Genomic DNA, 26,650 nt, shown 5'->3' on the forward strand with positions numbered 1-26,650 from the left:
ATTCAAAGAAATTACTCAGTTAAAGTAATTTTTACAGAGATTACTCGGGGTACCAATTAGCGTGCAAGGAAAATTAAAAATTATGGATATACGTTCCCCCTCCTGAATAAATGTATTCCAACTAGAAGTTGAACTTTCAATATGTTGAACATATTTTGAGGTCTTTTGCACATCTTTACCTGGAGTGCATACATTGCTGTCTTAAGATGTGCTAAAACCGATGGATACATGCCTAAAAAAAGCTGCAGATGTAATCCAGTAAAATCAAAATAAACCACCTGTGACCTTGAGTCTGTAACATGACAAAAAACCGGAAAGGTTCAAGAGGAAGAAATATTTTTGCACAGCACTTCATACTGAGATTCATATAAAGAGTCTAATTCAATTCAGATTCTGACACAGCACAGCCAAATACTGTAGATCTTCGGCTGGCAGATGGGAAAGCAACCAGATAGAGGACCTTTGTACAGGCTGAGTGACTCAGCACATGAAGCTCTTTAGTTCGCTTTGGAAGGATGAATGTGGCTGGGAAGTGATTGCTTTTTCAATCCCAGTGTGTAGGAGTGATTGTCTCTGGGATTGAGGGTGGATTGACCCGCAAAGCAACAAGAAGGTATTCGGTTAAAAAAAAAAAAGCTCAATGTTTTCAGAGGAAAAATGACTGAATCAAGTCGAGACACAAAGAGGAACCTGTGAATGTTTTTTTGTTTTGTTTTGTTTTTTTTTTAGTGGAGATGAAAAGTCATGACTTTAAAGTGGTGACATGGAGGGTGTAGTTCTGCTTTTAGAGAGAAAGCTCTAAATATGATTAGTTTTATCTAGAAAATGTGTAGAAAAGAGTACTTTTCCTGAAAGAGGTCAACAACCAGACATCGTAGACACTGTAACCTATAAATTCTCTCTGCGTCAGTCAGTGATAATAGGAAGTGCAGGATTAGTCACAAATGGCAAAACCATGACATCAGGGGAAAAAACAAACAAACATTTACCATCTTCTCCACCTAGCATTCATCGACAACAGTCCTGATAAATATGCCTGCATGAAAATAATAACTAACTTTGCAACACAGGAAAAAAAAAAAGCCTTCACCTGTTGAACAGTGTGTTTTGCTGTGAATGTTAATGCTGCAAGGCATCATGGGACAGCAGCTCTCCTTTCATTCTCTTAAGGACGATCTTTTGTATTAAACGCTGAAGTGGGTAAGAAAGGAATCGCTGCAGCTCAGTTTCTCTCTGATTTAATAAGCTCTTATCACAGCTGCTGCTGCTTCAAGGTCATTTATCTCAGTTAGGAGCAAATCTCATGTTAAAAAACAAAAAAAAACCTGACTGCACTGATAACATTTTAGCGCTCCGTCTTTTAGCTCCCTCTTTATGCAGAAACCACTTCCCTACCATACAGTCTTTAGAAAAGAGGTGCGTTAGCCACAGCGCTAAAGAATTTTGTGTAGCGGTCCATCATTTTAGAGTAGATGAAAGTGATGCAAAGTTGTCCTTTTATTTTTACTAATAAAAATCAAAAACTGTCAAAAATAAAATCCCCTCTATGTCCGTAGAATCCCCTCTATAAGACTCAGTGTAATCAGCTGCCTGACTACTTCATAGATCACCTGAGCTACATTCACTTTAGCATAAATGAATCTGCTCTATGAAGGCCTCAGAGGTTTGTCAAATTACAGTAGTGAACAGAGAAGATACTGAAGACAAAATCAGCAGAGCACCGAGGTGCAAGAAAATGTGGTAGAAAAGATTAAAGCAGGAATAAGTAATAAAATAATATCCAGAGCTCTAGAAAAACTCTTGGACCACCTTTTGAGTTGTTTTTAGTCATTTAAAATAGAAATACAGCTTAATCCGAGATGTTGTATTGTACTGAGTATGTTCGCCGCCTGGGAACATCGGTGAATTCGAGGTATTTCTGCAGCTGTATTCTAGTTCCCTCCCACGCGTTCTCAAGGTTAACTCTGTTCCTGTTATCCTCCCTCTTCAGGACAACAGTCGGCGGGTGGAAAATATGCTGAGGCTGTGGATCATCGAGGCCAAGGACCTGCCGGCCAAAAAGAAATACTTCTGCGAGCTCTTCCTCGATGACTCGCTGTACGCTCGCACCACCTGCAAGCTCAAGACCGACAACCTGTTCTGGGGGGAGCACTTCGAGTTCAGCAACCTGCCCGGCGTCCGGAGCATCACGGCGCACCTCTACAAGGACACGGACAAGAAGAAGAAGAAGGACAAAAACAACTACATCGGCCTCGTCAGCATCCCCGTCCTGGCCGTCACCGGGCGGCAGTTTGTGGAGAAGTGGTACCCGGTCAGCACGCCCACCCCGCCCAAGGGCAAGACGTCGGGCCCCATGATCCGGATCAAGGCCCGCTATCAGAGCATGAACATCCTTCCGATGGAGATGTACAAGGAGTTTGCGGAGTACACCACCAACAACTACATGATGCTGTGCTCGGTGCTGGAGCCGGCCATCAGCGTCAAGAACAAGGAGGAGGTGGCGTGCGCACTGGTGCACATCCTTCAGAGCACCGGCAAGGCGAAGGTTAGTGATCCGCTCCTCGCCCTCCGTTCTGTCGGTTTCCATTCAGTCCGTGTTCCTGTTCTCCGCAGGAACGGCGCAGATGAAAAAAAAACAAAAAAAACAAGGGGGAGTGGAGGACGACGACGTCTGCCCATTATTTCGCTGTGAGCCTCTGACTTTACATTACAAAAGCTCAGAGAGGTTAACAATTCCTCTGCTGCCTGCTAATCCGGTGAACTCCTGACCCCAACCCACCTCTTTAAACACAGCCGTTAGTGCCAATGGCAGACACACAAGTGATTTCTTCTCGACATTGCCGCCTGAATTACAGTCAGAACTCGAGCTAATCCCTTACATGCATCTCCCGCGGTGCCTCGCGGCATACCGAAGCGCAGAAATATTCACCGCCGGCTGCAGATTAGTTCACTACAGCTGCGGCTAAGTCTCCCATGACAGCAGACCGTTGGACTCAAATAACCCTTTATCCGTCTACCCAAATAAAGGAATCATTGTACTTTACTGAGCAACACTGTTGAAAGGTTTGAGGGGGAAAAAAAGTATGTCCTCTTATCTGTCTCTGAAGGGAAATAAATTGCTTCCTTTTTACAAAGCCAACCAAGAAACAGCTCGAATCCCAGAAGTTTTAAATTAGCTTGGAAAATGTACTTTTTTAAAAACATGTTTGTTTCAGTTACGTGCATACAAATCTACAATTATTTACAATGCAGACAGAGTTTGTTGATCATCTATATCCAGTGTTTTTCCAGCTGAGGCGCTTAGTGTGAAATGGAACATCTTATTAAATGTGGCATACGAAGCTTATGAAAAACACAACTTCAGAAGCTACACATATTTTATTGATTTTTGCACTCTGTCACTTAGCAGCCAGTTGCTGGTAACAAGCAACACCAAGGTTTTTAAAAGTTAAGAGCTCCCTTTATTCCCCAAAGGTCACGCAGAGTGCAGGGCAGACATGTGGAACAATTCTCTCTGGTCAGATGAGACCAAAAAAAAAGTGTCTGGCCTACTTATGAAGCACTGCTTTTGGCAGGAAACCAACACTAGACACTACCCTGAACAAAAACACCCTAAAGTGAAACATGATATCAGTGGCATTTAGCTGTAGGGGTGGTTGATGTTAGACCTGAATGAAGAGTGATTGCGAGTAGATAGTTATGCTAAACATAACGCCAGATCTACAATTGAATAGCGTGTTTATGTCTTAGGATGACCTGATTGTAATCCTTTTTTTTGTTGTTGTTTGTTTTTGTTTTGTTTTGTTTTAAGCATATCTTGTCCAGTAGTGTGGTACTCAGACAGAATTGTTTTCTGTTCAGTTGAGGCCCGAGCAGATTTACCTTCCCAAGTGAAGCATTATGGCTTTCGCCATGATATACTTACACACATACAGCTCTGGAAAAACTTAAGAGACCACTGTACCTCATGGTGATTCAACCAAATGTTGATTTTTGAACTCTTTCTATTGTTGTTTCTAAAAGAATATGGACTTGTTTCCTTTGCATTATTTGAGGTCTGAAAGCACTGCATCTTCTTCATCATTCAGATACGCTGTCACACTCACTTGTATTATTATATGTACCGTGTATTTCCAATAATAACTGTTGTTAATATGCTGCTGTTGTAGTTTTGCGGTTTTGTTTTGTTTCTTTCTGCGGGTTTAGAGGCGGAAAAAAAAGTTTGCCTTTAAACCTGCAGAAAGAGAAAAAAAACAAAACCGAGAAATCACAACAAACATATGCATATTAACAATAGTCATCATTGGAAAGTACATGGTAATACCAGATGTATTTATTGGCATCTGCAGCCCGACTGAGAGTGTATGTGTCAAACACCTGAATCTAAACACGATGGCCCAGTTCAAATCAAAACCAGAATCCAATCCGGGAGTCCGCAGATGCTAACAAAGCTTGAACAACAATAATCAGCATTATTTTTTGAATTTTGGTTAGGCAACCACACTTTTGAAACTCCTGAACTACCCCTAAAAAGACTTACGGCTTTGATTTATTAACAAACAGAAAGTGACAGTGGTACTTTGGGCAACGTTTGTCTCTTTAGCTTGAACTTTGCTCCTCATCCTCCATGCTTTACGGCTGCAGTTTGTGCCTCGGCTTAATTTTCACCACAACTTCTTGGAGTTTTATCGCAGCCTGGCAGATTGATGAATGATTGGCATTTAAGAAGGAATGTCTGTCCACACAGCAGCACCAGCCCGTTGGTTTAGGCTGGTCTCTAATATCCGCTGATTGATTGGAGGACCAGGCCTCTGCTGATCCCCTGAGAGGCGAGAGCTACATCTTTAATTACCAATCAGTTAATCCTGTCCCTCTCACTAAAGCTCTTTTAAGGTCTTTCAGGCCTGTTACATCTTGTTCACCTTGTGGTCATCTGTCATTTCTGGATTTCAGTAAAACTCTTCCTCTGGCACCAAGAAGAAGTTTACAGGCGTCGCAAAAATCCCATCAGGAGCGAGTTGAACCGGCTGCGTTTCCCCTGCTCGCTTCTGCAGGCTTGTTAGAGAAACTAGCAGGCAGCGGAAAGCTTTTGGACTGTCATGCAAAGGGAAAATGTTGACTGGTAATTATTACAGCTTTCTTTATACTTGAAAGTATGTGGTGCTTTTTTTTTTTTTCATAGCAGTAAGTCATGCTGTGCCAAGCAGCACAAAGCAGAACCAACAAACCCAATATCCGAAAATATTTCAAGCCTAAAATGGATATCTTCCGCAGCAGCTCGGACGCTGCTCATTTTTCTAGATCTTGCAGCCAGTGTTGGATGGTTTGCTTTTAATACTCTAATGTTGAAGCGTCGCTTCATGTTGCACCAACTATAGCAAGAGTTATATTTAGAAATCAAGCTGTTTGAAGGTGAGCCATGACAAAATCCTGTAGTAGAGGTACTTCCTGTCTGTTTCTGCAAATGTTCAGCAGACATTTTGAATAACTCTGCCCTGTATTATGTATGGGTAAGTCTGAGACTGTCAGTCTGGTGTGTTTCCTTTACGATGATGCTTTTTGTTCACTGATCTCTGTTTGTGTTTATGTTATTTACACGTAATCGGACCCTATTCGCATGTAGAATCGTAAAAAAAAAAAATAATAATAGATTCTGCTTCAAAAGTAGGCACTATTTTGTTTTCATGTTTTTAGTGCTTTTTTTTTGGCACAATTTTCTGTTGTAAAAATACAAAGTTTTGGCACCACCAATGCTCCTGCAAGGCGCCGTATCTCATCTGTTGCAGCCTGCTGTTTAGCGATGCAACATTCTGCTTGGAGCAATCAACGGTTAGCAACCGGGTTAGATTCCTGTTCTCTGTTTTGTCATTTTTTATCACTCATCGGCGTGTAATTACAGCCCCGCTCGGTTGAACACTCGCTCGTCGTCTGTCCACTTTCTCTGTCCTTTTCTTCGATCATCTCTCCTTTCATGCTTCGCCGCGTCCCGAGCCCGGCTCTCTCTCTCTCTCCCTCTCTCCCTCTATCTGTCTCTGGGGAGATGTCATTACTGGTGCCCGTATTGATGTCTGGGCGCAGCGGTAAGCAGAGACACACCCTGCATCTGTGGCAGCCCGTGCCAACTCCGCTCACACACAAGAATAAACCCCGAGAAGTCTCAAAGTCTGATGTTGTTCAAGATGTTTACGGCGGAACGTGTTCCAGCCTGTTTTATTTAAGTTTTTGAGACAGAGAGACCTAGAACTCTGCGCTCCGAGTCTCCGAACTCGGTGAAATACCTTTACATCCTCAAACCTCAGACGGCGCTATTAGAAGCCCAACGTCTGTATTGGAATTGCCTGGAGAAGTTTGCTCTCCGTTTTATCTGAAAACATCCACTACCAGCTCGAATTCTTCGGGTTATTGATCTAGTCGTCTCGACGCCTCTGCCCTCAGATAGATTACGTTCTAATTTTGCTGCCGCTTCTCTCGGCTGCACAGACTCTGGGAAGCGACAATGGGAAGGATTTATTCTGGTGATAAATGTCCATGGGAGGGATATACTCAGGATATTACGCTATTTCACTGCTCCTCAAGGTAAACCGTCAGTCCTGGTTAACAGAGGGGAACTACATGAATCTGTACGCTTTTCACCCCTTACTGTAAACTGGTATCAGCCTGCAGCACAGCCATAATTCTTATAAAAAAAAAAAAAAAAGAATAGATTCCATATTTTAGATGTGTTTCTCATGTTTGGATGCCTTTTTATTAGGGAAGAGGGTCTACTCGCGTCTCGGTGAGCTACGTTCACGAAGGAGGGAAAAACAAAAAGAGAGAGAGAGCATATCATATTCCTAAACTGTTCAATAACTACCGCATGATTTATTTTTTTATTTTATTTTTTTTTTATTGACCGCTACCTGACAGCGCAGAGTGATGGAGGAGGCGTGGGAATGCATATGAAGCGATTTTACGGTCACCTTGCAGGAGGAACGCATTTTCTCAGGCAACAATTAGATCCACGGTTACCAACAGATGCGTAGGGGATCGCTGAGACGCGATGACCTCTGGCGAAAATAGGAATGTTTCACAAATCATGAAAACAAACAAAAACATAAATATATACGTCTCATAAAATCTATTTATTTCTATAGAAACCAGAAATTCTAAAATTGGTCCTACTGCTGCTTAAGTTAATACATATTTGATGAAATTACAATTTATTTTTGCTGAATAGGTTAAAGCTACAGCATAGACTGATCACCTGAAAATGTGTCGGTAAGTTTCAAGTGCTCATTGCACACAATAGAGCTTGCATTTCAGCACATCTTGTCCATTGGCACATCTTCAGTTGAAAAACCAAGCCGCCTTATTGCATAATGTCTGCACTGAAGACCCTTTGGGACAGTGGTGTCAAACTCATTTTCATTTTGGGCCACATAGAGACCATGAATGTCCCCAAAGGTCGGCGGTGGCAGAACGTATTAACAGGCCATTAACAAACTGTTAAAGTATGAATAAATTGCTGTTTCTTCCTCCAGTGAGGACTTCATGAAATAGATAATATCGAACAACTTTTCACATTGATGTAATTTGGCAGTACGCAGATTAAAACCTCTCTGATTTGTTTGGTAAAGTAATATTTAAGCACACAAATGTTTTTAGAAGCTTCTTTTTAATGCATCCCCCTGGAGTTTAAAGGGCGACATAAATTAGCTATGGTGGTCCAGATTTGGCCCCCGGGGGCCTTGAGTTTGACACATGAGGTTTAAAACTGTCTCTGAAAAAAATCTAGAAATCTCTCACCCAGCTAAAGCGGTTACAGTAATGCTTGGCCAATCACGATGAAGAAGAAACGTCCTAAAGATATCACTGAAGGACCTTGACACACTTTAGGATAAAATCCATGCCAAACCAGCCGGCGAGACTGATATTTCTGAGGTGATGACACTCAGTGTAAGGCCCCCTGCAGTCAGACTTGCTTTTCCTAATGATCATCTGTTTCCCATTTCTGTGGCCAACGGCGAAGCTCGGCGCCTTCGGCAGGAGGTGCCTTCATTTCCATCAGGCCCTCAGTCCTTGTCGTCAACCCAATGTGACCCTCACAGGAAATGCTGCAGGCTATCACAGATCCCCCAGGTGGAGAGACCCAGTGGTGGTGAGGATGTGGGGGAAAGTTATAGCAAGATGAGGAGAGTGAAGGACGGACGGACTGTCATGGCTCCATTTTTTATTTATTTATTTATTTATTTTTTCATTTACCCTTAAATCTTTACTCAGTTTTTGCTTTTGGAAATATAACCCAGCCTATTTGGTATCTAATGCTTGATCTTAATTTTTCATGGTTATGATTATTACTAAACGCCTACATTCAGTTTTACATTTGTCGTCCAGTTCCTGTAAAGTTACCCATGCTTATTTTTAGTCTGTTCTGTTTGCTCTTGAAGAACGATCATACAAGGATAAATAAGGATGACCTTAACAATGTCTCTAGTCTTCCTTACAAGAGCAACCAAGTTACTTATATTAATGGTGGTTATATGCGAGAGCAGTTCTTATAAAATCAGATTTGACAAATGTTTGTTTCTATTTTAAGGTGTCTTTAGCATCGCTAGCAGAGTTAGCATGGTTAGCATGACTCCAACAGCTGGTCCCCAGGTGTTTTTACATCTATTTTCTGCATATTGTAGATGATAAATATGATAAAATATTATATACATCTTTGTCTAAGCTCATCAAAAATGTTAATACCTGGTCATTTTGTCTGCTCAGATTCTGTCGAGTCACTCAGTAGCAGCATCAACACCGAGTTGTGCTGTTGTCAGCACCCTTACGTGTGATATATTCATCGACTTGGAAAAAAAAAAGTTGGATTTTTAAGTATCCACCTGTCCAGTCAATGGTGAGAGCTGAAAAGGCTGAAAATCTACCAATTTGGGTCAATTCTCAGTTTCTTGGCGCTTTTTTCTTGTCTCAACAGCTTTTGCTGGGGTTTTTTTTCTTCTCATAAATCTCAGCCTTTCCACAGCCTAAATTAATCACTCATGAAATTAATTAATTTAATCCCACGTAAAAGTCTCAATTAATGCGCTGATGGATGTCGTGCCAATAGCAGCGTTTCCGGATAGAGTGTTCTGAGCTGGTTTGAACAGCCCAGATTACACAAGATCACAATCCTTTAGCTGTTACATCATGTCGATCGTTTCACACGTGCCTGATCAGAGCATTTGGATTTCACACCCTGAAGTGGGGTGAATTGATCTGTCAGGCAGCATCCTCCGCTTTCAAACTAACCTTTATTTTTTTATTCACGTTCAGTTTTTAGCGCTATTGCTCTTTATTGCCATAGAAACCCACCAGGCTTTCAAACAGAAGCTGTCAAACTGGTGCTGAAACGGTACTTTTGTTTTCGTTTCTCTTTGTCCGAACGTCGCCGCGTCGGACAAATATGAAAACGCGCGTGTCCCAACACCGCGACGGCCGCATTCACTTTCAGAACTTGTCGCCGCATCATTTGCTTGGGAAGACAGCAGAACAGAGATTTCTACAGACTCCGCTCCCCGCTCTTTATTAGCCCAGACGAGCCTCGCTGCTCTGCTGACCCATCTCTCGCCCTTAAATTCACGTCGCTCCTTCTTCCACTGCACTCTGTGTTGGGATTTTTGAGGCATGGTTTGGTTGATGGGATGTGGCAGCATTTTAGAGAGTGTTCTATTTCTCCTTATTAGCACTGAAGCAGAGGGAAGGAGGCGGGGAGGGGGGTCTCAGTCTGCAAGACTGAGTGAGTGCTTTAGAAGAAACACTAAAGGATGACACGAGGGAACAGGGCGTCGCTCCAGTCTCTGCTTAAAATGTAATTGCTTTGGCTTTTAGGATCCTTGTGCTTCTGTATGGTAAAGCTAATTAAACCAAATCTTATGCGGCTAGTTTGTGGCCTTTTTATGCATCCTAATGTGGAGGAGGTGATCGCAAACTTTACTTTCATTTAAATCCATAACACGGAGGCGTAAGGATTAAAAACCAAAAAATAAAGAGTGTGAAGAGCTGCGATTTATCGCAGAAGCATCTCTGTCGTCATAAAAAGCCGTCGCATCAAATCCAGTTAAATGAAGAGGGCTTTTTGAATTCAGATGTTTTTTTTTTGTAGGGCATATATGTGAAAAAAATATTCGATTAAAATTGTAAAAATAGTGGGTTGTGCATTTGCATACAGCGACCTTAAAATCGAGTTTAACACACCGCCTGCAGGACTCACCAGACTAGTAAATAATGTCCACTCATGTTTAATTTAATCACAGCATGAATACGGTGGAGAACATCATCGACACACAGCATCACGAAGACCATCGGAGAGGTCAGGTATGATGTTCCACCTGCTGATCCATCATCTGAAAATGGAAAGAGAAGGACTCAACTGTAGACCTGGAGAGCATTAAGTATAGAGACGGGCAAGATGCCCCACGGTGGCGCTACAGTAGCTACAAAGTTCCACATCTCAGGTAGGAGAATCTGTTGACAGGCGTCGCTTTATGAAATCCTCTCATCACCAAAACCACTGATGTCGATCGTCTCTATGGAATTATTTAACAAGCGCCATTTTATACTTGCTAAAATGTGGTTCTTCATGGGAATAAATGCATCCAATTAGGAACGTTTCAGATTAAAACTTGTCACATTCAAGTTCAGTCTCTTCAGGTATTTCAGTTTAGTGTGAACAAATTCAACTTTTTTAGAATTTTGGCGACAAAGCTATCACAAAACATCTCTTCTGCAGATGAGTAGAGAAGTTTGAAATACACTTTTAAAACGACTAGTGGATTGGAGTGTGAACCTTCGTCGTCGTAATGTGATTTCACACAGCTGACAGCCATCCGCTGACTCCAGCAGCCACTTGCAGTAGGTATGAAGGCTCAAGTGGCAAAATTTACACCAGAGCTCCCCTCCTCCCACCCCACCTCTTACATTTTCAACAGCACTAAGTTAGCATGATGTTCATCTCTCCCAATTTGTGCTTTTGTTTGTTTCCAATGGAATTTTTCTATTGATAAAAATCCAAATTAACTAGATAAAAACTGAGTTTGTCTTCTACTCTGATTGTGACACCTCCCTACACAAGCACAGGTATCCGTGTGAGCTGTGCTAATAGTTTGCCTATCACTAATATCAATGCGTGCCCTATCTGTACATCTGTGCTCTGAGACGGTAACATTTGCAAATGTTAGGAACAGAGAAAAGGCATGTTTGCATACAGCAGATGTTTCGATTATAATACACAATGAAACAAGGCAGTGAAAACCGCCTCTTCCAAAGAGATGAGATGTTGCAGACTGCTTTGAAAAATAGTCACAAGTGACTCGGCTGTGCTGGATTTCAGGCCAGTTTACGAAGTGTTTCGCTCAACTAGTCCAACATTAGCTATTTTTATACGATTCTAGTGCAGATTTTGAGGGAACTATTAAAATATAGCAAAAAAACAACGTCCTTGCACTAACTGATGGTGAGAGAATCAACGAGGCAACACAAAGTGTAATTTTCTCAGATGTCGACGTTTTGCACGGCTTTCATAAACGGTAAAATGTTTGTTATATCAGAACTTATTCGGCAAATGTGTTTCCATCTCCCCTTTAGCGCATTAACTTTGCTTTAGAATAACTAGGAACCACCTCAAGCGAGCGTGAAATTGTTTTTTTTTTTTTTTTTTATCAAACTTGAGGAAGTTCATATTAATTTTGTCATTTCCATCAACCTCTTCTAACATATAGCAAAAATTTTAAAAAATGTTAATGGAAACACGGCCATTGCTACATGTGCAGCACACACGACCTGTCACTACACATTGCATTTGTTGCTTCCCATTCAGAGCCCATTATATAAAACTGTTAAAATTAACTTCTTGATTATGATGTTTAAAAGTGGAGAAATAAGTGGACTCACTTAGGGTAATTATTGCCTCATCGTGCACTTTTATGCTGCTGTATTTTTTTTTTTTTTTTTTTTTTTTTTTTTAGCAGCTGCAGATTTCTCTGTCTGCTTTAAATAATTCATTGCATCGCTCGGGTCTTGTACATGACCTGATCCACTTGACTGAAGTAGGCGGCACGGAGCCGGTCCGTTACCGGTGGGAGAAGAAATGAATGGTGTAATTTAAAGTAGCAGTCACGGAGCCTGAGGAAGAAAATAGTTACATATTTTTTTTGTGCAAAGAACATTTAGTTGTCTCTAAACTCTTTGTCCCATTTTTCAAGCTAAAGCATGCAGCTTTAATTTCTCACCCTGGTCAAATAATTTCCCCAAAACAAAAGCGTTTTGTCAAGGTGTGCTGTAGCCGGAAATGTCTCTGTTTTGTTCAAATTTATTGTGATAGACATAGAAAGTAGCATGTAATTTTATAGATTTTATTTTGTTTTTAACATGACAGCAGTATAAAATAGCACATGCGAGCAAGGAATGCAAAAGACATTTTTTGTACCACAATAATCTTAACATGCTTGAAAAGTAGAAGAAAGATTATACAGAGCAGTTAGAGCTTTGATAAGTGGAAATGTGTTGTTTTATCCTCCTTTACTCCAATTCCCTTTAAGATAATGGACTGCAAACATTTACTGTAAACACTATAATTGATTATAGCAAATTGTGGAACTGAGAAGATGGATATAGCTGTTACTAGCACAAGTACACAACTTATTTTTCCCTAACTTTATAACTTACTTCCAAAGGCAACATGTAGGACTGGACGTTATTTAGTGGCATCGGAATAAATGGGGTAAATACAACCACATAGTGTTGATTATTACAAACATACACTGATGATGAAAAATAAATAAATAAATAATTTCCATTACAGTGTAAACATTTGATTCTTATTCATCATGTCACATCTGCTTTAACGTATTGATATTCACAGTATTTGATTTTGCCTCGGTTCATTTCTGTGTATGTACACAGATTCTTACACGCTTGTGTTTTTTGTGAGGCCGACGGATGCATAACCGAAAAGGCTCTCGTCTCAGCACATCAGCAGATGATTGGCTCCCCACGGTGCATCTTTGATTATTCAGCTAACAGGCCTCCGCAGCAAGTGTATGCAAACCTCTCTGCGAGGCGCTCGCCGCCTCCCTCTGCGTTCTTTAAAAAACCAGTCCCTCCGTCTTCCTCTTCTTCGCTAATTCTCTGCCTACATCTGTCGCTTGTCTCTTTTCTCCCTCCCTGCTACAGCGACTCCCAAGTTTAACAAGCTGCCAGGGGACTTACATGAGAGTACACCCAGAAATTTGTTAAAGGGATCTAAACAAGGGATGACTCATCCCCAGATGGCTCTATTTCCATCTTTTCAGATCTGACTTTTTTTTTCCCCCCCTTTACCCACTGGTTTTGAGATCTTTATCAAGTTAGACAACTTTTTTTTTTCCAGGAAAGATAAATAAAAGTGGCTTGATCATTGCAGGTCTCTGAGTGATGCATCAGAATGTAACCAAATCTTGTAGCAAAGAAGATTCTGTATTTAGATTCCACATAATCACTAAATATTTCCACATTCTCTTCTTCTTAGCGCCACAAACTTCATTGCATTTTGTTGATTTCTGATCAGTAGTGCCAAGTTGAGATTAAAATACATGTTTATTTTTACTTTTTTAAAAATGAAATTTGCAAAGTTTGAATAGAACCCCCCTTTATTCACTACTTTGCTACTTTAATTGCAATTACAGCCAAACGTCTTTGAATTGTCTTCTCTAGTCTATGGAAAATGTCTCAATTGACAGATTTTCATCTGGATTTTCATCTGAACTTTTATTATCCTATTCTAATAGGTGAAAGGTGAACCTCTGAATAGTCTCATAGCTTTGCATTTATCTTCACCCATCTTCCCATTAACTCTGATCAGTTTCCCTATCCATACTAAAGAAGAGCATCCCCTTGTGGCAAAAGGCAAACTAGACATCTTATGGCTTTTCTAAGCAAAAGCTGTCCTTTTGCTTCAATCTTAATTTTGTTGAAATTGCACATATCCACAAAGCCACTGGATTCGATGTGGGTCTCTTTTGGTTGTTGCTTGCTTTGGATTTCATCTTTCGCTGTCAACGTCAATGAATCCCTCTTTTGCGAGTTTTGTTTGTAAAAAATGGTTAAAAACTCTACTGTCTGACTTCCACTGCGTTATTAATGTAAAAATTGAGGGAATCTAAGTAGCACTGTCCATCAATTGGTGTCCACCATCTTCCCAGATCTTTTTTTTTTCTTTTTGTTTGTGCCTGTGCCGCCTTCAGAGTCACGTGACGTAAACTGATGTTCCCTGAAAATTGTACAGATGTCCAATTGCAAAGCTGGCAAGCACGGACATATCGACATCATCACTGACAAGAAACATCAAAACAGGTTCTTATCCACCTACAACATGGATGTACCCTGCATTAAGAAGAAGGATTACCAGCTGGACAGCATCAGTGGAATAAGCAACAACATCGATATCAAAGCGGTTTTCTGTAGTATGGAAGACAAAAAAAGATCCTGCTGAGTCTAGTGAGAGGAGGTGAAGGGGTCATTAAAGCATCCTGCCAAGTAATTTGCCACTGCAGGAACAGCAGTTCAAACATTGCCAGAAGGCCCTCAAATTCTCCATATGAATAAGGAAGTTGAGGGAAAGTTTTAAGCGGGGGAAGACTTCATGGCCACTGTGATGTCTGCTTTTGGTTGAGGAATGTGTTGTTTGCTAACAAGGCCTATACTCCCAAGGCAACAGACACGTACGCTGTGTCATCAGTGTTTCAGCCTTCAACAGTCTGATGTCATTTCTCTCATCAGTCGTCTCCTTTTTTCCCCTCCCTCCACCTGGTCGCTTGTTCCTCGTCTTTTCAACTGCTGCTAAAAATAAAGCTTGCCGTCGCTCTGTTGTGCGGCAGCTCGCTCCCTGATTGCTGAGTTTTTGCTCGGAAGCAGTTTGCCTCACAGAAAAATCGTCTTTCAACTGTCTGATAACATTTTCTTTTATGTATTTTGTGAAGTAGTTTTATTGTGAACACAAGGCCAAAGCACTTTGCGCAACAACTTTATCCTGTGCACCGAGTCTTGCCTTTGGAAATGTGTTGTTGCATAAAGACGCCACAAGTGGATGTGTTGCAAAGAATCGAGCTTCTGCTCACATTCCTGCCTGGTTACTGGTGCAGAATAAAATCTGCAGGGCTTCAGTTCTCCGTTTGCTCACCTGAAATCAACAGAAGCTCCTATGCAGCACAGCGTCTGTCAGTGTTTGTGTCTACATAGACTATCAAAATTCTTTCTTGTGAAGATATTAACGACTCTGACATGTCCTAAATCTTTAAAAAAAGCTGTAACCTTGTGCGTCTGCTACATTTTTGCTGTTGTAGACCCCAATTGGTAACCAAAAACACAAATGGAAAGTGGTACCCCCCATTTTATCACAACAGCAACACGCTTCTGAATCGCTCAGTCCTCAAATATTTTTAACGTAGAGCCCCTCTGTGACTCGCCGATCGGATTAATTAAGATTGTAGGGACTCTCTGCGACTGCTATGTTTCCGGCTGCACGACGTTAAAAAGAAGTGGTGTGTTTCCATAACAATGGGTCACATGATAAGACTACTTTTGAGAATCCTTCAGAGGATTACTGTCAGACAGCGGCTTCCCAGAGCTCCGCAGAGCGTACAACACCGCTCAGCTCATTGCCTCTTGTTTCTGCTCTTAAGCTTAACTGTGTCACTCTTAAACTCTCTGCAGGCTCATTATCGCACTCATCAACTTTGTTTCTATACTCATTTGTTTGGAGCAAGTGTTAAAAAATGTTTAAAAAAAAAGCCCCACTATTTATAGAGTTTAAAAAAAATCCTGCTTTATTTCTGTGAGTGCGTTGGAAGTTCTTGAAGTGGCCATCGAGTTGGGCTTTTACCTTCATCCTTGTACCCAGCTGTGATGACTTCTCTCCTGACCGTGTTCGCTGACTGCTTTCGTTCCCTCTGCAGGACTTCCTCACAGATCTGATGATGTCTGAGGTGGACCGCTGTGGGGAGAACGAGCACCTGATCTTCAGGGAAAACACTCTAGCCACGAAGGCCATCGAGGAGTACCTGAAGCTGGTTGGTCAGAAGTACCTGCAGGATGCGCTCGGTGAGTAATCAGGGGTCATGGTGACACACAAAGGGGGACAGGGGATAAAAACACAAGATCAAACTTGATGTTTGATCTTAATAGTTTACTTGTTCTTCTTCTGCAGCAAGTACATTGGCAGTTATTGGTACCACTGGCAAAGATGTGTGAAAAATACTTAAATTACCCTTAATTTAATGGAAGATGCTGAAAAAATAGCAACATGTAACTTTGATTAGGATTTTTGTCATTATTTTTGCTGGAATGCCTGTCAAACCAACCAACTGACATAATGGTAATATGTAGGGGTTGTTATGGAGACATGGTAACACATTGTCTACACCACATAGCATTTCATTGGGCCGGTGATTTCCTTCACTTCTTTCCTTAAATTCGTCCAACTTGTCAGAAGATCGCATCCTCACAGTGTGAAATATACCCGTTTAGTTCTTTTGCTCTTAATTGACAGTTGCAGCTAAAGTATCTCCGCTGTAATCGTCTCTCTCTATTTTTATCCTTCTCTGTTCCGAGAAAAGATTTGCCACAGCAGCTATTTTCACATTACAAAACGATGATGATGGAAAAATAACCGCCTGAACTTTTTGTCATTTGAAGCTGAAGAAAACGAGGATTTGCCCCCCCGATTTGTGGTTCGCTTTGTGTTTGTCCTCTTTGCCGATGCAGTCTAGTCCGCCCTCATTAGCTCTCCCCACGGTGCATCTTAGGGCAAACGATTGTGTTTTGTGAGAGAGTCTTTTTTGTTTTTTGTTTCTTTTCAGGCCATGCTCTCAAACATTGAGCCAACAGTTATGTAAATGACGAGTGAAATTAAGGACACCAACGTTGAGATTAATTATGCTGTTCAGAAGCTGCAGGGTTGATGTTCTGTACTGGACTGCCGTTGCGTATACGGGTTAAGATGAGATCAGCCAGAGATAGAGGAACTCTTTCTAGAAGACCTGCTGCAGAGTGCTCTGAACCGTAGACTAATGCCACAATTTACCATCAAATGATCTGAAGCACAAAGCCAAGGTAACACGGGAGTGGCTTTAAGAGCAATCTGTGGACCTGAATCTAATTAAAATGCATCAAAATGCCTGTCTACTGAGTTTGACACCTGACACCTTTGATCTGCTTTACTTTAAGCGAACCAGAGTTCGTTTTCACCGTTGGCCCGGATCTTTTGTGCAGGTGTGAATACAAAAGCAAATTCTGATCAATCAACTGGACCGAAATCCATTTTTTTGAGGCAGTCTCGGTCCGCTTCCGAGCGAACTCTGGTGTGGTTTTCCTCTGCTGTGAATTCAGATCGGCCTCGATGCAAACCAACTACAGCAAGTGTACGTTTTTTTGTTGTTGTTTTTTTTACTTCACGAGTCACATTTGCTGAGGATTATGGTAAATATTAGCTCTTCAGCGCTGCTAATGGTGCTCCTGCATACCGATTGTGCTGACCTGTTGTTTTCTGCATAGCTGCTGGCATGCTTTGAGTCAGGGCACGCAGAGAATCTTGTCTCATTCAGCTTCCATCAGTGTTTCGCCAACGCTGGAAGCAAAAGTTTGAAATATCACATCACAAAACCAGCATTGTATGAGTCGGTCTTGACGTTCCAAATTGTATCGCAGTTTTAATAACAACGGAAATGCAGCAAGCATTCTGTTGCTCCCAGGTCTGTTCTTTGCTCCGCCCTCGTCATTTCAGATTATGCTTAAATTTTTTGGTAAACCTGTTTTTATTGTATCATTATGGAGTATTTTAATGGGTTTTAGAGTGTCTGAAACGACACAAAGAGGTGTAGAGGTGTTCATTGCTTCACTGTGGCCCTGTTGTTTTCTCTCCTTTGCAAACACAACATTAGCTGCTGCGAGAGTTTTTCATGTCATCGTTTCTTCTGAGCAGAATAATTAACTAATCTGGAAAGTTGCGCGCTATGTTCGCCAAAGGTTGAAGCAAGTTTGTTTGTCCATCTGCAGCTCTAAAAATAAGCACTGTGTGCTCTTCTGTCTGCTTAATTTAGAAATGTACACAGCAGAGAGTTTAATCTACACATCCTCTCAGCACCCATCACGGTTATCTTCGTACGCTAGCAGCGTCGACGCTTGTTGTGTTCGTTTACGTGACTCGCTGTGTGGCTTATTTTACAGCTGGAATGTTGATTTGTTTAACTTTGAGTTTGTCTCAAGGTTGACGTGGAGAAAAGTGGCCAGTTAGAGTCGCTGGAATGTTTTTTGTTGTTTGTCATCTGAATAAACTGTTGACATTGGACCTATGAATTGGTGGGGCGGGGGGAAAAAGGGAGACGGAGACAGTTCTGTTCCCCGTCCAGAGATTTTGATCTCAGTATTTTAATCCACTGCCAAACTGAAGCTGGTTTCAATTTAAGGACTGACCCAGGCACATTTTATATTGGAATGGGAACACAACATTCTCTAAAAAAATTAAAGTAAAATCAACTCTGTTTTTGCATGGATAAAACTTCCAAGACAAGATCGCAGCGGTTTATGATCGTTGTTGCTGCATATTTGTGTTTTGGGTGCTACATGAAGAATACCAGTAGCAGGATTAGTTTTTTGTGCATGAGGTGTGGATTTATCATTAAGGAGAGACCACATCGACTTCATGCCATGACTGCAATGTCCTCATACCCACATCCGGCTGAAAGCACTCAGGAATTTATTAGATGCTTAGCTGGTATGGAAATTGAACAATCCATCACTCTCAGCTGGGGAGAAGCGCACACACCTCCAAAATGTGCATAAACTGTCTGACTAAAGAAGCACAAGTCTTTGATCCAGACTATAAATTCGAAATGTACCTGTCACAATAATAATTTAAAAAAAATCACACTATATAAGAGGAGAAAAGTATAATATAATTTACAATAAGCTTGTAGCGGTACAGAAACTTCCTTTAACGCTACAAGCTAATATTGCTAAGGTAAAGATAGTCCAGAGATGGTGTTTGCTTGTCTGCAGGAAACTTAAAACTGATAGTGGAGGTACAGAAACCACCCACATACTTTGTAGGGAAATTATGTACATTGTAATGAAAAACCTTTGTTGTTTAGCTAGTAGGAGCACAGTAATACCTTGATTGCTTTCATTGTCGCTACGTTTTCCACATTTGTTTCGATACAGCCAAACTTGTCATGGAAAAGTTTGAAACTGTTGAGTGGTTTTAATCCAACATGAAACATTGAAAAGTTTTACCTCATTTATTCTCAACTTTGCTGTCTTTTGAAAACACATCAACTTGATATGTCGCCTTAAACTGTTTTTGTTTGTTTGATTGATTCTTTTTTTTTTTTTTCTTCAGGTGAATTTATTAAGGCTCTGTATGAGTCGGATGAAAACTGTGAGGTGGATCCATCCAAGTGTTCCTCTGGTGACCTGCCAGAGCACCAGAGCAACCTGAAGATGTGCTGTGAACTGGCCTTCTGCAAAATCATCAACTCATACTGGTGAGCGCTGCGACTCCTTCGTCGGCCTTCTGCACACATTAATCCCAGAGTGTTTGATTGCACACATTGTTTCACTAATGACGGCCATGCTTCGCCATACATTTTGATTCTTAAGTGTTTTATTAGAAAATCAAACCCATTTGTGCTTTAAATGAACCTTAATTATATCTCGAATTATAAGTCACACGTAAAGGTGCTATTTTTATGTTTCCCTTTGCCACAGTGTTTTTCCACGAGAACTGAAAGAGGTCTTCGCGTCGTGGCGGCAAGAGTGCAGCAGCAGGGGTCGGCCGGACATCAGCGAGCGGCTGATCAGCGCCTCGCTGTTCCTGCGCTTCCTCTGCCCGGCCATCATGTCGCCGTCACTTTTCCACCTCATGCAGGAGTATCCGGACGACCGCACGGCACGCACGCTCACTCTGATCGCCAAGGTCACGCAAAACCTGGCCAACTTCACCAAGTGAGATTTTTTTTTTTTTTTTTTTTTTTTTTGTCGATGCTTTTGCTCTAAACAAAGCCGACACCTTTCGTCAAATCGAGGACTTTTTAGAAACTTTCTTCAAGGTCTTTCTATGCTTTTTCTCTGTCTGTCTTCAGATTTGGAAACAAGGAGGAGTACATGTCTTTCATGAACCAGTTCCTGGAGCACGAGTGGACCAACATGCAGCGTTTCTTGTTGGAAATCTCCAACCCCGAGACAATCTCAAACACGGCCGGCTTCGAAGGCTACATCGACCTCGGCCGCGAGCTCTCGACCCTGCACTCGCTTCTGTCGGAGGTGGTCTCCCAGATGGACCAGGTACGGAGTGAACTGTGAGCTAAGGCTCCACTGGCGACTTGTGGGCAAAATATGTAACCAAACAGATAAACGTGAGCATTCAAGTGTGCATTTGTCTTTATTCATGGGAAATGAATACTAGCGATAGCTGGTTAAATGTGCCTCATTAAGTTGATTCTGTCCTGATTACAACTTAATGAGGCACATTTACCTCACTCTGACCTCAACTCTTTTGAAAATTGGTTAACAGTATAAATAAGCAGATCACAGTTTGACTTTCTTTTTAAGATCATGATGATGAATGTTTAAGATGTGGTGTGATACGTGTTGTTCTCATGGGAGGCATCTGACAGAATATAGACCTGAAATTTCATATTGGATAGTAACGTTTCCTCGTATCGCAACTAATTTCTGCCAAGAAAAGTGATCAAACAACCACAAACAAATGATGTCCAAAGCTTATTGATGGTGACAGAAAGCCTGCGGAGCCTCTCAGTTTACTAATGGACATTCATCCAGAGCGCATGTGTAGCTGTTAGTTGTGTAATCATGCTGCAATGGAAAAAAAAAAAAAAAAGAAAAAGAAACTGGTCAAAAAAATCAATAGGAGACCAAAACTATTACATAAACACCAGAAATCTATGTACTTTTTAATCTATGCTTTATCTTCTAAAAACAAGCTTTGATCTGTACATTTTAAATAATGGATTTATTTGTGTGTAAATGATGCAGCTTTATTTTATTTTAATTTTTTTTTTTTTTGGTGCAAAGTGCCGCTCAAGCTGATCAAAGATTTCCTGTGCTCTTGGCTTTATCTGCATGTTTATCCCAAATCAGTCAATACTTAACGATTTCATTACATAAGGGGCGCACAAAAGAGGGCCAGTGTAAAGTATTTACAAAGTTATGCACATTAGCTCCGGTAGCTGCGGACTGCAGATGGTTATGCTCTTTCTAACACTGTCTTTCAATAATTCAGAAATCACCGTCTGGATGACAGTGCAGTCCACCAGGCTGCCCGTCCTGTTACATTATTAATCATGTTGTCTGAATACGACGGTCGCCGAGGCGCAGGGGGGAAATAACGTGGTTTAAAAACTATGCAAGTCAAAAATCTTGGATCGTGGCCCCTGCAGAATCTTTCGTCTGGCTCTGATTTCATTGTGTCTGTCTCCACAGAGTACGGCCTCAAAGCTGAGTCCTCTGCCCAGGATCCTTCGGGAGGTGAACACGGCTCTCTCTAACCCGTCCTGCGTCCAGATGACCCCGGGGCCGCCGTCGGAGCCCGTGGGTTCCCCTCCCGCCGAGGCCGGCTGCAGCATCTCCACCGGGCTGCAGAAGATGGTCATAGACAACGAGCTGTCGGGGTGAGAGTCATCGGCGGTGCGTCGTAGGCGCCAACCGAATTTATTTGTGTTCCTGTTATTAGTCAAAGACCCGTATGAGAGCGAGACGCCAAAATATCAACAGAGTGAGCAGCAAATCTGCTGACAGAAAATGCGTTTCTGCTGGTTTTAACTGCAGAGTTTTCCATTTGAACTTCCCACACTATAAATAAACACGACACAGTTCTCAGTTTTTTGTTTTTTTTCCCCAAATCTTTCTGCTAAAGACATTAATATACCCTGGTTGAGGTATTTTTAGAAATCTGACAATGACTGAACCAAACCTAGCCGAGACAGATCAATCTGCCTGCGGAGAGAGAGAGAGAGAGAGAGAGAGCTCATTACGAGCTGATTGATCTGTGAATCAGTCTGCAGTCACTGAACGCGTGAATAAAGACCATTTGGCATGCAAGCTCATTTAAGCTTTGCACTGATGTGTTAACTGTTATTTTCACATCCTGATTTGGGGGTCTTGTCCAAGTCCTTTTTTCAAAGTCTTGTAGTTTTCACGTTAATTTTTGGCAAAATACGTCAGCCAGTTTGAATGTATTCCATTGGGGTTTTATTTGTTAGACGAACACAAAGTGGCAGATGATTGTAAAGTTGAAATAATACGACGCAACATCCCAAGGCACACACATGAAAGTATACTCCTGTCTCGGAATGGTCTAGTCAAAGTTCAGATCAAAATTAAGCAGAGAATCAGACACGTAGCTTAAGAGTCCAAGCAGTCTAAACACAGTCATGCAAGCTTTCTTCTATGATGTAAGCTTCCGTTACCCTGTTTGTGTTTAAAAGAAAAAAACACATAAAAATCTGTTTCTTTTTCACTCAGTAGTTGGAGGATTTAGAAAAGTTTGTGAAATTTGAAAGCACTCAATGTTCACAATTTTTTTTTTTTTGCAAAACAGACATTCAGGATGCTTGAAAGTGGCAAAAGTGACATTTTTTACAAGACATGCAAATATCTACAAAAAAAATAAAAAATGAAATTCCCACAAATCCGATCTACCTTGAAGCGTCTGCATGTCGTTGCTTGTGCATCCTTGTTTTCACTCCCTGTCTGTTTCAGGTTAATGTCTGCCAGTTCAGCCTGTGACAAGCAGCGAGAGTAGCACCTCTGCTTGTTTGCATCACCTTAGCAAAGCGTTTTTTGTTTTTTTTATCTTTGATGAATACACGCGCACGTCCGCTTATGCTGCTCGTGTCCTCACGGCACAATGACAAGGAGATGCTTAAAAAGATTAACATGAAAGTGCGAGGACTAATAGCGGTGTTCTGCGATCTGCAGCCGCCGTCGTTACAGAGCAGATGACAACATGTCGAGGGGAAACAGGAAGTGAGTCAGACAGCTTCTATCATTACGCTCATCAGGCTTCAGGATCAATGGAGCTAATTAACTGCTGCCCCCATTTATAACCTGATGTCAGAGCCTCTCATCGTTACTTTATCGTAATAAATGTTTGCGCGCGCACCGACGGTGCACACTCGCGCGTGAATGCGCGCGCGGAGCCGTGCCGCCGCGACTGAAATTCAAATGAGCTTCAAGATTCTGCGTTAATTGCTTCCCATCTGCTAACCTGTGACATGAAAAGGAGGAGGGGAGGGGAGACGGCAGGAAGAAATGGGGCAAGAATGAAAAAGAGAAACAGGTTAAAAGAGAGGAAGGGTAAAGAGACTCGGGGAGAAGGACGAGTCGAGGGAGAAACACCGAGCGTGACGTGAATGATAGGTTCTAGCAGGATGAGTCACAACTGTCAAAGTAAGACGTCTTTTTGGCAATCAGGACTCCATCTGTCAGTGGAGGGGAGGCAGGAAAGGAAAACAGCGGATGAATGAGAAAATGTTTGAGAAAAGGCATCAATATATTTCTTTTTCCGCATTTAAAAGAGGCTCTGTAATTGGGGTTTTTTTGTGCCCATTTTTTTCCTCTTCTTTCAGTCTTTTCAGAGAAACCAGTAGAGTTTCAATATTCACACGGGGAATTATTTAATCCCACAAAGAATGTGGCTCCTTGAATGATTATAACACGAGGCTCAGAGTCCAGGCTTTTCTCCCTGGACTCTGAGCCTCATGTTAGCTGGAATAACACAAAAATATTTGACACGATCCAGAATGATCATCTGAATCCTCTTTACTTTGAGTAAATCGGTTTTGTAGGCAAGCAGTTATGATTTAAATGGTTTTCCTTAAAATTCTGTTTATTTCTTTCCAAATTAGACCAAAACTTTATTGCAGTAGAATACACACGAGTCAGCAACAATGCTCACTGAAAAATCTTTACTGTTAGCAATCTGGGATATAATTGAAGTGGTTGAAGTAAATTTGTCGAATGACATCGTCGGCAAAGTTCAGACAAACTCATTCAGTTTTATTTATTTATACACAGGAAAACAAAGATGTTGGGGGAATGAGGTTAATTGAAACAACATTTCTTTTACGCACTGCTAATGCACTTTGTTTGCTTTTGCTGCTCCTCACTAAATCTTTGTCAGGGCGTAAGGATAGAAAGTCAGGCAGAAAAACATTGCAGTCGGGGATTTGATCTTTCCCCCATTGTGATTGACAGAAGAGGTTTAAACTCCGTCCTTCTCTCTCTGTTCTTTGCTCCTGTTTTGCATCCATTTTCCGTTTTAACATCTTGGGATTTGGACTCTTAGATTGGGTGTAATTTGAGCTTTAAAGATGCCATTCATATTCTCCCGGTTGTAAAAACAACACTTTTCTTGTCATGGTTTCGCATCATAGCAACTGTCCAAAAGTGAAAAGCTGTGCAGCATCCAGAAACAAGGAGAGTAATTGTCTAAACATGCAACCCGTCAACCAAAACAAAATACGAACAAAAATCTACAAAAGCAACAAATCAGAACTAACGAAACGGAGCCACTCCAGTATCTGTCATGCCACCAGGAATGGTGCAAACTCCTAAACACGGTTGTTTTCCCTTGTCTCTTTCAGATTGGTCGATTTCACCCGGTTACCTTCGCCCACTCCGGAAAATAAGGACATCTTCTTTGTGACTAGGAGCTCGGGTATCCAGCCTTCGCCTGCTCGCAGTTCGAGCTACTCGGAGACTAATGAGCCCGAGCTGGGCATGTCCAACGGCAACAAAAGCTTATCCATGGTGGACCTGCAGGACCCCCGCAATCTGGACGCCGGGACAGCTCAGAGCCCTTCGGATGTTCTGGGTGAGAGCCAAGCTTCTGGCGGGGGCTGGCCTGCCAGAGTCTCTCAGGGCAACATCCCAGGCGGTCCCACCATGAGGAGGCCGGGTCAGGCCCCCACCACCCCAAACACGGACAGCACTCCGGGCCGACCCACCCAGCTACTCGCCCCGCTGTCCTTCCAGAACCCGGTTTACCAGATGGCGGCCTGCTTGCCGGTGTCTCCTCGAGGAATGACTGATTCGGGGTCAGAGTGCCACAGTTCAGTTAGTTCCCATAGCAACAATGAGGACGGGCCAGCAGGAGGGAAGCAAGCCTTTGTGAACCATAGCGGCGGCGGTGGCGGAGGAGGAGGTGGGGGAAGCAGCGGCGATGAGTACACCCGGCGCTCTGGGGAGTTCAACCGTCGGCAACTGTCGCTAACGGAGACCCAGCACCAGCCCACCGTCCCGAGACAGAACAGCGCCGGCCCCCAGAGGAGGATAGACCAGCCTCCCCCCCAGAGCGTCACGCGAGGCCGCACCCCGCCGAATCTGCTCAGCAGCGGCCCGTACCCTCGCCCCACCTCCGGCAGCATGATGACGTCGTCGCCCGACTGGCCGGCCAGCGGCGCTCGTTTGCGGCAGCAGTCGTCCTCCTCTAAAAGTGACAGTCCCGAGACCAAACAGAGAGCTCAGCACAAACAGGTCAGTGTCGAAAAACGCAACCGTAACGATGTCTAAATAAATAATATTAAATAATGATAAAATAAACTGAAGAAGTTATTTCATAAATCAACCTTGAACTGTCTCCGGAGGTAAATACGGGAGATTACGGGTATTAAAGAAGAGCCATTCATGAAGGGAAGCCTTGGTGGGTGTAATCGCCGAGACAGCACTTTTCACCCTAATGAACTCCAGTCACAGCCTGGGTAATAATAGTTATTTCCATACAGGCAGCCCCGTTCCCCACAGCACCGCTTTACTGGGTATTAGGGTGCTGCAGAAGCACAGCTTGAATCTTATTAGATAAATGTGTACTCAGGCCTCCATGCAGCTGAGGTCAGAAGTTTACATACACTAATCAGGGCCATGAAAATCAGTCATTCTGAGCTTGTGAACTGTTTTATTTTTAGGACAAAAAAAAAATGGGATGTTTCTAATTCACACTAGGTTAAAATTATACATACATGTTTAAATACAAACGTAGATCTTAATAAGCTGGATCTTTACTGCACATCTTGTTTAGCTGTGAACAAGTCTTTATCACAATTCTGACTGAGTGTTTAATGCTTCTTGGCAAAATTCTGTTAAATCTGTTGGATTATCAGCTCTAGTTTGAGCACAATCAACAAACATTTGTATAGTATAGTCGACTATAGTGTAGTGTAGTCCAGTGTAGTTCAGTTGCGGGTGTGTAGTCAGTCTAGTAAAGCGTAGGATAATATAGCCACAGTGTTCCTAAATTTGGAAGCTTCACCTCGATGGCTCCAAAGAGCACATTTTCAGCAACAAGGCAGTACAAAGTGCTTAAACGTTTTATTTGTGACCATTAAGCTGTCCTCAGGAAGAGAGCGTGACGTATGTTGGTAACTGTGGAAGTTAATACTTGAAGGTGTTTATTCTTTTCTGGTGGGATCTCTCTCTGTCCACGCTGATGGTTAACCTGCTTCACTCATATGACCTCTGACAAAAAAAAAAAAAAAAGAATCATAGAAAGAAAAAAGGTTAAATAAACAAAGAAGGCGACTCTTGCTTATGATGATGGTGCTATACGTGCTCTGGTTTGGTTTTAGTATCAGGTAAG

General features: G+C 42.1%; 1 protein-coding gene across 4 annotated transcripts in view; it reads left to right on the forward strand.

Moving 5' to 3' along the window:
* LOC106907113 (disabled homolog 2-interacting protein) overlaps positions 1-26,650 on the forward strand; it is a 153,040-nt gene that overhangs the window by 111,616 nt on the left and 14,774 nt on the right. For all 4 annotated transcript variants that reach the window (XM_014972713.2, XM_014972685.2, XM_088010843.1 and 1 more), the window contains 7 exons: positions 1,991-2,545; positions 15,954-16,098; positions 19,394-19,538; positions 19,762-19,998; positions 20,136-20,337; positions 21,496-21,683; positions 24,660-25,551. In XM_014972713.2, coding sequence (XP_014828199.2) covers positions 1,991-2,545; positions 15,954-16,098; positions 19,394-19,538; positions 19,762-19,998; positions 20,136-20,337; positions 21,496-21,683; positions 24,660-25,551 — 2,364 coding nt within the window. The remainder of the gene's footprint in view (positions 1-1,990; positions 2,546-15,953; positions 16,099-19,393; positions 19,539-19,761; positions 19,999-20,135; positions 20,338-21,495; positions 21,684-24,659; positions 25,552-26,650) is intronic.

This window comes from Poecilia mexicana, unplaced genomic scaffold (assembly GCF_051168715.1).
Source record: "Poecilia mexicana isolate PSO_F unplaced genomic scaffold, ASM5116871v1 scaffold_12, whole genome shotgun sequence".
NCBI classification, from domain to species: Eukaryota; Metazoa; Chordata; class Actinopteri; order Cyprinodontiformes; family Poeciliidae; genus Poecilia; species Poecilia mexicana.